We start from the raw sequence: 10643 nt of genomic DNA, 5'->3' as shown, positions 1-10643 counted from the left end.
TCCGTATTAGGGACGCATAAGCTTTCAATTTTCTGATAACTAACTTTGTTCTTAACTAAATAATGTTATCGAATCTCAATTGCAACCTCATCATTTGCGCGGATCAGCAAGTAAATCCAACAGTTTAGAGTCATTTTCTGTAGCTGCAACCTCAGCTTCAATTGCAAACACCACTTGCCATTAAAAATAAACTCAGTTACAACTCAACTTATAACTCAAGTGCATAAATTATGTATAATACAAATCCTTACTAAGCACTAGCAATAAATCTTGGAATCTTTAAAATCTTTTTTTCTCCAAAAACACCACCTTATAATTCAACAAAGGTAGCCACATCTGCTCCACAATAATCACAACCACCCGCTGGAGAGCACTACTGGACGCGCATTGCATTCCCGTGCTGCCTGCAGATGCCATCGCCATGGACCTAGCTATGGTGCGCGCGACCCTCCTCCCACATTTTTTATGCTTCTTCCGCGGCGCCATTGCCTCGTGTTTGCTAGCTTTACTCTCCTCTTCTTTGTGGTGGGTACACTGGTAGTACGAGTACGTAGCGGGAGTGAGGGTTGTTGCCCGGCTCCTTCCTCCCCATTCCCCATCTCTCTCTCTCTCTCCATAGCTTTCCCCTCTCCTGCTCTCTAGTGGCTCCCTGGCGTGCGTCTACGTCTGGGACGTCTCGGTGCGGCGGCAAATGCGGAAGCTGCCAACCTCGCGCTCGGTGCGTTCCTGTTCCTTCTTCAGCTACCTCGGCTCCGACCTTATCTTTCTTGCCTGCCTGCCTCTTATAAATCCTAGCCACCTCTGCGCGGCGGCGGCGGCAGCACCAGCTCCTCGTTTCCCGATCTGCTCCGATCGGTACCTAGATTCAGATTTCATACCTTCTTCTTCTTGCCGCTGCCTGTGTTTATGTGTATGCTTAGCTTACTTCTTGGTTCCTTTCTAAGCTCTCCTCTACTCTCAGTCTTAATGTGCAATAATTGCTTCTTGGCAGGTGAACAAGTGCTGGTATGCAGATTAATCACGGAGAGCACCGCGCTTCTTGTAGCCACATCTAGTCCTACACGAGAAGCATACGTAGGTGGTACATAGCTTCTTCCTTCCGGAGCTACGGATCTTGAGGGCTAAAGGCCATGCCGGAATCCTGGAAAGCCGCCGAGGAGAATGCCTCGTCGCCTCTGCCGGCTTCGGCCGGCCCCTCGAGCTCGGGACCGGGCAATGGGAAGAAGGCGCCGGGGCCGGCGGGCACCATGTCCCGGGTGCCCTTCCACAGGCTCTTCGCCTTCGCCGACAGGACCGACGCCGTGCTCATGCTGCTCGGGGCGGTCGGCGCCGTCGCCAACGGCGCCGCCATGCCGCTCATGACCGTGCTCTTCGGCAACCTCGTCGACGCCTTCGGCGGCGCGCTCAGCATCCACCAGGTCGTCAACCGGGTCTCCCTCGTCTCGCTCGATTTCATCTACCTCGCCTTCGGCTCCGCCATCGCCTCCTTCGTCCGTAAGCACCGGCAGACCCACTCTGAGCAGACCAAGTCTCGAGATGCTCTTCGTTTGCAACAAATTAAAGGTGCTGCTTTTCTGTCTGGGCAGAGGTGACCTGCTGGATGATCACCGGGGAGCGGCAGGCGGCGCGGATTCGGAACCTCTACCTCAAGACCATCCTGCGCCAGGAGATCGCCTTCTTCGACCAGTACACCAGCACCGGCGAGGTCGTGGGGAGGATGTCCGGCGACACCGTGCTGATCCAGGACGCCATGGGCGAAAAGGTCAGACACACACACACAGCACACACCTAGCTCATCGCAACCACCACGAGGGGGGGCACTCACACTGAAAGTGAACCGTCTCTCGCCTGTCTCTGCTTTGGCGAAGTTGTAACTAACACTTGCCTGTCATGTGGCTCCTGTACTGCATGCAGGTTGGAAAGTTCATTCAGCTCGTGGTCACATTCTTCGGAGGCTTCATCGTCGCCTTCGCGCAAGGCTGGCTCCTCACCCTCGTCATGATGGCCACCATCCCCCCGCTCGTCATGGCGGGGGCGGTCATGTCCAACGTCGTAGCCAAGATGGCTTCACTCGGGCAGGCGGCTTATGCCGAGTCATCTGTGGTGGTGGAGCAAACCATCGGATCCATCAGAACAGTAAGAACAAAAGGAAACAACACACATATTCTATGTCACGCAGTTGAAGTGCCCACTAAGATACCTTGTTGGCGCTGCAGGTTGCGTCTTTCACTGGGGAGAAGCGGGCAGTGGAGAGGTACAACAAGTCACTGAAAAGCGCATACAAATCAGGCGTCCGGGAGGGCCTCGCCGCCGGGCTTGGCATGGGCACGGTCATGGTGCTCTTGTTCTGCGGCTACTCTTTGGGGATATGGTACGGTGCCAAGCTCATCCTGGAGAAGGGCTATACTGGGGCTAAAGTCATGAATGTCATCTTTGCAGTTCTAACCGGTTCACTGTAAGTTCTATATATCTGTAGTTGCTTATGTTTTCAGTAACCTTTATGCTACACTTTTCTAATAGACTAAACCTACCGCTCCAACAGCAAATAGCTCTGTTCTTGAATGCTAACAAGATCATCGACCATTTTTCAGTACCTTTTTTTTTGCCAGTTTTCTGGTTTATAATGCTTGCTTGGAACATTGAAATTCATTTTCATCACTCGCTCTTTACAATATTCTGATACCTCAGAATCTCAAATTGTCATATAATCTCTCCAAATTTCCTTCACTTTCTACTGTAACTCCCACCGTCTTTTGGCTTTTTGTTTTGTTTCAGTTATAATTTCACCCATGACATGAATTCCTTGTGTTTTTTTCCCTCGCATCTGAATTTCCGTTCCCTGCGTTCCCAACAAGCCCTTGATAGGCCCTGTGGTCTAGTCTTTTCTTTGTTCTTGGCCATTCACCTATTTTGCGGAGGGGCATTTTCCACAAGTTGGTAGTTGGAGAATAATGAAGCTGACTGTGCAGAATAATTCCAAATTCCTACTGGGAGCTAAGAGATGTCGTAACAGATAAAGTGGCCTGTTTATGATGATTCGGACCTGTTAGGTCACAATTTCACATAAATAAGATACGTTGCATGCCTCCTTTTCTGACAATGATAGCGCATTATTGTGGTGGGCAAACTGCTTAACGGAATTTGGACGTTTGACTGGTTCATTAGCAAGTGATTGGTGTCCCCACTTAGTAGACTCTTGTCCCTTTGGTTTCAAGTTAAGTGGTACACTAGCACCTAACTCCCAACAGCAAGTTCAGCAGACACCAAAAGGCTATTATGTCCAATAGATGATACAGTAGCTATGTCCATATAACCTCCCAACACTTGCCTCAACTGGTAACAAACCTTCATACACTTTGGCATGATTCTTGAAATAATTCACATATATTAGAAAATTGATAAATTCAGTAAAATCAGTAACCATGCATATCCCCCCACCCTTTTCCCATTTTATACCATTGTCTATGATACATTGTTCTTAATTTCAACTAATTAAGCAATTCAATAATTATTCGTCATCCTGATATTTCATTTTCATGTTCACCAGAGCTCTAGGTCAGGCATCACCAAGCATAAAAGCATTTGCAGGTGGGCAGGCCGCTGCATACAAGATGTTTGAGACTATCAGCAGGACACCAGAGATTGATGCGTACAGTACCTCAGGAAGGAAGCTGGATGACATTCGAGGGGATGTTGAGTTTAGGGATGTTTATTTCTCCTATCCAACAAGGCCTGATGAGAAAATATTCAGAGGTTTCTCCCTCACCATACCTAGTGGCACAACAGTTGCTTTGGTTGGCCAGAGCGGAAGTGGTAAATCAACGGTTATTAGCCTAATCGAACGGTTTTACGACCCTGAGGCTGGCGACGTTCTAATAGATGGTGTGAATCTCAAAGAGTTTCAGCTTAGATGGATCAGAAGTAAAATCGGACTTGTCAGCCAAGAACCAGTCCTTTTTGCTGCTAGCATAAAGGAAAACATAGCGTATGGCAAAGACAATGCTACTGATCAAGAAATCAGAGCTGCATCTGAGCTTGCCAATGCCTCCAAATTCATAGATAAAATGCCTCAGGTCGGATGGATGCTCTGAATGAATGGTTTACATTGTTTTAGTACTCACATTGTCGGACATTGTATACTAATGTATCTTTGGTAATATTTGATAGGGTTTGGACACTTCAGTTGGTGAGCATGGGACACAGCTTTCTGGTGGGCAGAAACAAAGAATTGCCATTGCAAGAGCAATTCTGAAAGATCCAAGAATCTTACTATTGGACGAAGCTACAAGTGCTCTGGACGCTGAATCTGAAAGGATTGTGCAGGAGGCTCTTGATAGGATAATGACAAACAGGACGACTGTCATAGTTGCACACCGTTTGAGTACTGTAAGAAATGCTGATACTATCGCTGTCATTCATCAAGGTTCACTTGTCGAAAAGGGTACGCTTGTAAAATATTAGGGATAAAAATATCATTTGTCAGGCTTCATCTGATACATTGCATCTTTGCTGAAACATTTGACCTTTTTTTACCAGGTCCACACCATGAGCTTCTAAAGGACCCGTTGGGAGCTTATAGCCAGTTGATACGGCTACAGGAATCAAGCCGCCAGGATAAAACAGATCGAAAAGGAGATACTGGAGTTCGATCAGGCAAACAAGTGTCATCAAATCAGTCAGCTAGCCAGAGGTCATCTCATGACAACAGCAGCCATCATTCATTTAACGTGCCATTTGGTATGGCCCTTGGGATTGATATCCAGGACGGCTCATCCAAGAAAATATGTGATGAAATGCCACAGGAAATACCTCTCAGTCGCCTCGCATCTCTGAACAAGCCAGAGATCCCAGTGCTCATACTAGGTTCCATTGCCTCAGTCATTAGTGGAGTCATCTTCCCAATCTTTGCGATCCTCCTGTCAAATGTAATCAAAGCATTCTATGAGCCCCCACATCAGCTAAGAAAGGATTCAGAGTTTTGGTCATCCATGTTCTTGGTGTTTGGTGCAGTGTACTTCTTGTCACTTCCTGTTAGTTCATACCTTTTTTCTATAGCTGGGTGCAGATTGATCCGAAGGATCAGACTGATGACTTTTGAGAAGGTGGTAAATATGGAGATTGAATGGTTTGATCACACCGAGAATTCAAGTGGAGCAATTGGTGCAAGGCTATCAGCTGATGCAGCAAAAGTCAGGGGACTTGTGGGTGATGCACTTCAGTTGGTTGTGCAAAACTTGACAACCTTGGTTGCTGGTTTAGTCATTGCCTTTGTATCAAACTGGGAGTTATCTCTCATCATCTTAGCTTTAATACCACTCATTGGCCTAAACGGATGGATCCAGATGAAGTTCATTCAGGGTTTCAGCGCAGATGCAAAGGTATGTCCAGTTCCTCTGAAGTGTCCCTTTATTTTGAGTGTTTAACTGTTTATTAAACATATAAAACTCCATCTGGTTACTTGTGTATGCAGATGATGTATGAAGATGCAAGCCAAGTGGCAAATGATGCAGTGAGCAGTATAAGAACAGTAGCCTCATTCTCCGCTGAAGAAAAAGTGATGGAATTGTACAAGAAAAAATGTGAGGCCCCACTAAGAACAGGAATCAGAACAGGGATTATTAGTGGAATCGGTTTTGGCGTTTCCTTTTTCTTGCTCTTTGGTGTATATGCAGCTAGCTTTTATGCTGGCGCTCGGATGGTCGAAGATGGGAAGACAACTTTTCCTAAAGTTTTCAGGGTAAGTACTCCGGTAATTCTGGTAGTATGTTAAAATGTATTTCTTCATGTATGCAAAAATGCAGTTATGCAAATAAGACGTGCATTACAGTTTTCAGAATAAAGATCTCTAGTAATTTGGTCATTTAAACGCAGGTTTTTCTTGCTCTTGCTATGGCTGCAATTGGTGTGTCGCAATCAAGCACACTTACATCAGACTCCTCCAAAGCAAAATCAGCTGTATCTTCTATATTTGCAATCGTGGACCGTAAGTCTAGGATAGATGCAAGTGAGGATTCAGGGGTGACTGTTGAGGCACTACGGGGCAATATCGAGTTCCAGCATATTAGCTTCAGATATCCTACCAGGCCAGATGTTGAGATATTTCGGGACCTATGCTTAACAATTCATTCTGGAAAAGTAAGTGACCTTCCTAACATGTGAGAATCTATTTAAGTTTCTACTAGTGTTTACAGTTACTAAGGGCAACAAATCTGAATTATTTGTCTATCAGACTGTTGCGCTCGTTGGAGAGAGTGGTAGTGGCAAATCAACAGCCATTGCACTGCTTCAGAGATTTTATGATCCTGACGTAGGTCACATACTCCTAGATGGTGTGGACATACAGAAGTTTCAGCTAAGGTGGCTTAGGCAACAAATGGGGCTGGTGAGTCAAGAACCAGCTCTGTTCAACGAAACAATACGCGCCAACATTGCTTATGGAAAGGATGGGCAAGCAACAGAATCGGAGATCACAGCTGCTGCAGAATTGGCGAATGCTCACAGGTTCATTAGTTCATCACTCCAGGTTAGACTTTCCCCCCTTAACTTACCCAAGTTAGGAATTGGTTTTGCTATACAATTATGTACCACAAAACACTGTTGCTGAAAGAATACCTGAACAATTGTAGGGGTATGACACAATGGTAGGAGAGCGTGGAGCTCAATTGTCTGGAGGGCAAAAGCAGCGTGTTGCAATTGCTCGTGCCATTGTGAAGGACCCAAAGATCCTTCTTCTGGATGAAGCAACCAGTGCACTGGATGCTGAATCTGAACGGGTTGTTCAGGATGCACTGGACAGAGTGATGGTGAACCGGACAACAGTGATTGTGGCACACCGTTTGTCTACGATACAAAATGCAGACTTGATCGCGGTTGTGAAGAATGGGGTGATCATCGAGAAGGGAAAGCACGATACCTTGATCAACATCAAGGATGGCGCATACGCGTCACTCGTCGCCCTTCATTCAGCAGCCTCCTCTTAGCGAGTAGTATGGTTCCCGGCAACGTATGCTGAAGTTTGTTCCTCTTTTGATAACACATATAACTGCTTATATGTAAGCGGGGGAGATTAAACAAATAGCAAGGACCAGATGTAAATGCAACAAGTTGGTCCTTAGCATATATGTTTAATTCACGTATATATATGAGTAGCATGGAACATAAAAACCAAATAGATGATGATTATGATGAATTTTATCATCCTTTTCACCTCGATGTCTGATGATGTTGGCGTTTGATTCAAGTAGTAATTTACCTTCTGGGACCAGACTTCGTTTTGGTTCTGATATGCTACTCCACATCGGCTATTGCTGACGACCAAATAATGCACATACGGTACTCTCTGATCATTCAAGAGAGCCCATATTCTTTGTGAGATTTGACAGATACTCCCGTCCGAGACGACGGTAGAATCGTTTGATAAATCTGAGCAACAAAAAAGAAAGGGATCTAACCCACGCTAGAGGGAAAACAAGAGATCTCACCGGCGATGGACAGTATTACGCCGCTCCGGAGAGCGCGGGGAAGACCAGCCGACCTAGAGCGGCTCCGCATCGGCGATGGTAGCGCAGGTTCGCCGTCTTGCCGAACAATCGCAGGAGGACGAACTGACGTAGCGGAGGCGACGAGCCATCCTTTCATTCCCCTCTGGGTTATCATTTTCCTCGCAACTGCTTGTGGTGCCAAGAAGCGTTGACATTTTGATAGCTTTGCTTGTTCTCAAGTTGATGCAGGGGCATTAGTTTTGACTTTGTGGTCCTTGCGAAAGGATTAGGTGGGGGTAGGCTAGAATTTTCAAATTCTTTTTTTTTAGTGAACAGAGCTTTCAAGTTCCTACATTCAAATCAGCCAGCCATCACTTGTATATAGGCCTCTATTTTCAGCGGCCCGACATAAACGGGTCGTGGATGTCTGTTTTGGTCCGCACGAGTAGAAGGACAACAAAAGACTAGTCTAACGGTGCAACACAACTGCGACGATCCATTTGCAGCTAAAATTTGGGCAGCAAATGCGTCGGCATGGACACAACAAAGACCACACGTGTGTCCCCTGCCGCTCCGGGCCCGCCTAGTAGCGGTGTAGTGGCTGATTCACTTCACTCCGCGTCCTAATAACTGCGGTGCTATCAGTGGTGGCGTATGGCGGCTGATCTTCTGTGCTGCCATCAATGACACACACGCTTGGAGTCCAACGCCGGCATTGAGAGCATCCCCACTCGTCCCCCCGACGAGGCCCCCGAGCGAAGTTTTTTGCATCCGGACGGCGAATTCGGCCCAGTCGCGCCCCCGGTTCCTCGTTTTCGTCCGGATTTGGTCCTTCATCCATCCGGCGAGCCCACGCCAACCCCGGTCCCCCGGGGATCTAGCGGGGAGTCCGGACGACTAAAAAGCGGGGAAGGGCCCGCTCTGTCGGCGACTGGACACACGAACCCCACCACCACCTCGCTCAAAGTCTCCCCCACCCCTCGTATCTCTCTCGTCGCCATCACCACCCCGCCGGCTTGTTGCCCAGATTCCACCTCCCCTCCTCCACCACATGCCTATATTCCGTCGTCTTTCGACGACGGCCTATCTGGCTGCTCCTCCGCCGGCCTGTTTTCCGATGACGGCCTACTCCTCGTCGTTTGCGGCTCGGGTTGCCTCGACCACGCCCGTCAGGTGTTCGTCCATTTGCCTCGCCGGCCATGGACTCGGACGAAGAGGAGGAGCAGATGTTCGTCGAGCTTATTCGAGAAGAGGTGGCAGCCGCTGCCCAAGACGAGGAGCACATGCTGATCCTCGGTTGCTTATCAAGCATGTACGCCGGGGTGGCAACTGGTCGACGTGGTGGGTCGGCACCAGGTCGCCGGAAGTGCAAGACGAGACAGCGAATGGAGGGCTATGATGTCTACGCACGCTTCTATTTCTGTAGACAGTGTTGGGCCTCCAAGAGCAGATGTTTGTAGAACAGCAACAAGTTTCCCTTAAGTGAATCACCCAAGTTTTATCGAACTCAGGGAGGTAGAGGTCAAAGATATCCCTCTCAAGCAACCCTGCAATTGAGATACAAGAAGTCTCTTGTATCCCCAACACACCTAATACACTTGTCAGATGTATAGGTGCACTAGTTCAGCGAAGAGATAGTGAAATACAAGTAATATGGATGATTATAAGTAGTAATTGCAATCTGAAATAAAAATGGCAGCAAACGAACATGTAGCAGAACTTGTTGGAAACGGTGTTTCAATGCTTGGAAACAAGGCCTTGGGATCATACTTTCACTAGTGGACACTCTCAACAATGATCACATAACTGAATAAATAAATGCTACTCTCAAACACCCTCTTGTTGGATAACTGTTGGAGATATGCCCAAGAAGCAATAATAAAAGTGGTTATTATATATCTTTATGTTTATGATAAATGTTTATATACCATGCTATAATTGTATTAACCGAAACATTGATACATGTGTGTTATGTAAACAACAATGAGTCCCTAGTAAGCCTCTTAACTAGCTTGTTGATTAATAGATGATCATAGTTTCATGATCATGAACATTGGATGTTATTAATAACAAGGTTATGTCATTATATGAATGATGTAATGGACACACCCAATTAAGCGTAGCATAAGATCACGTCATTAAGTTATTTGCTATAAGCTTTCGATACATAGTTACCTAGTCCTTTCGACCATGAGATCATGTAAATCACTTATACCGGAAAGGTACTTTGATTACATCAAACGCCACTGCGTAAATGGGTGGTTATAAAGGTGGGACTAAGTATCCGGAAAGTATGAGTTGAGACATATGGATCAACAGTGGGATTTGTCCATCCCGATGACGGATAGATATACTCTGAGCCCTCTCGGTGGAATGTCGTCTAATAGCTTGCAAGCATATGAATGGTTCATAAGAGACCACATACCACGGTACGAGTAAAGAGTACTTGTCAGGAGACGAGGTTGAACAAGATATAGAGATACCGATGATCAATCCTCGGACAAGTAAAATATCGCGTGACAAAGGGAATCGGTATCGTATGTGAATGGTTCATTCGATCACTAAGTCATCGTTGAATATGTGGGAGCCATTATGGATCTCCAGATCCCGCTATTGGTTATTGGTCGGAGAGAAGTCTCAACCATGTCTACATAGTTCGCGAACCGTAGGGTGACATACTTAAGGTTTGATGTCGTATTAGTAGATATTGAATATATGGAATGGAGTTCGAAATTTTGTTCAGAGTCTCGGATGGGATCCAGGACATCACGAGGAGTTCCGGAATGGTCCGGAGAATAAGATTCATATATAGGAAGTCATTTTATAAGTTTGAAAATGATCTGGTGCATTTATGGAAGGTTCTAGAAGGTTCTAGAAAAGTCTGGAAGAAATCACTATGGAAGGCGGAGTCCCGGAGGGACTCCACCTAGCATGGCCGGCCAGCCCTAGGGGCCGGAGTCCCAGGTGGACTCCACCTATGGTGGCCGGCCACCCCCTCCCAAGGAAAGGTTGGAATCCCACCTCAAGTGGGAATTCCACCTTGGGTAGGTTTTATGTCATATGGAAGGTTTTGGTTTGGTGTCTTATTCGAAGACTTGTAGACCAACTCTTGGGTGTTCCACCTATATAATGAGGGACAAGGGGAGGGGGGCGGCCACCTCA

General features: G+C 46.7%; 1 protein-coding gene and 1 long non-coding RNA gene across 5 annotated transcripts; one reads left to right on the top strand and one right to left on the bottom strand.

The window, feature by feature from the left end:
• The first annotated feature begins 418 nt into the window (after positions 1 to 418).
• On the top strand, positions 419 to 7210 carry LOC127342599 (ABC transporter B family member 21). 4 transcript variants are annotated; one of them, XM_051368582.2, is made up of 12 exons: positions 419 to 436; positions 992 to 1494; positions 1587 to 1762; positions 1915 to 2136; positions 2217 to 2455; positions 3548 to 4073; positions 4168 to 4441; positions 4537 to 5378; positions 5471 to 5737; positions 5872 to 6135; positions 6230 to 6523; positions 6627 to 7210. In XM_051368582.2, exons 2-12 carry the CDS (start codon positions 1131 to 1133, stop codon positions 6978 to 6980), a joined length of 3822 nt encoding a protein of 1273 aa, XP_051224542.1. In that variant the 5' UTR covers positions 419 to 436; positions 992 to 1130; the 3' UTR covers positions 6981 to 7210. The 4 variants fall into 4 exon arrangements, with proteins under 4 accessions (XP_051224542.1, XP_051224540.1, XP_051224541.1 ...); XM_051368580.2 differs by lacking the exon at positions 419 to 436 and adding an exon at positions 511 to 718; XM_051368581.2 differs by lacking the exon at positions 419 to 436 and adding an exon at positions 719 to 855.
• LOC127342601 (uncharacterized) lies at positions 7159 to 7715 on the bottom strand. Its single transcript, XR_007876739.1, has 2 exons — positions 7482 to 7715; positions 7159 to 7339 (listed from the first exon to the last, which is right to left on the bottom strand). It is a non-coding gene; the product is annotated as an uncharacterized lncRNA (long non-coding RNA).
• Positions 7716 to 10643: the final 2928 nt, after the last annotated feature.

This window comes from Lolium perenne, chromosome 3, assembly GCF_019359855.2.
Source record: "Lolium perenne isolate Kyuss_39 chromosome 3, Kyuss_2.0, whole genome shotgun sequence".
Classification (NCBI taxonomy): Eukaryota; Viridiplantae; Streptophyta; class Magnoliopsida; order Poales; family Poaceae; genus Lolium; species Lolium perenne.
Note: the sequence above shows the minus strand (reverse complement) of the source record. Positions and strands in the feature narration are given on the sequence as shown.

Bases quoted from the DNA above. Each gene is read 5' to 3' on its own strand.
- LOC127342599 (XM_051368582.2), top strand. From the start codon at position 1,131: ATGCCGGAATCCTGGAAAGCCGCCGAGGAGAATGCCTCGTCGCCTCTG. The intron at 5,738-5,871 runs GTAAGTACTCCG...ATTTAAACGCAG, and splicing joins CTTTTCCTAAAGTTTTCAGG to GTTTTTCTTGCTCTTGCTAT. The intron at 6,524-6,626 runs GTTAGACTTTCC...GAACAATTGTAG, and splicing joins TCATTAGTTCATCACTCCAG to GGGTATGACACAATGGTAGG.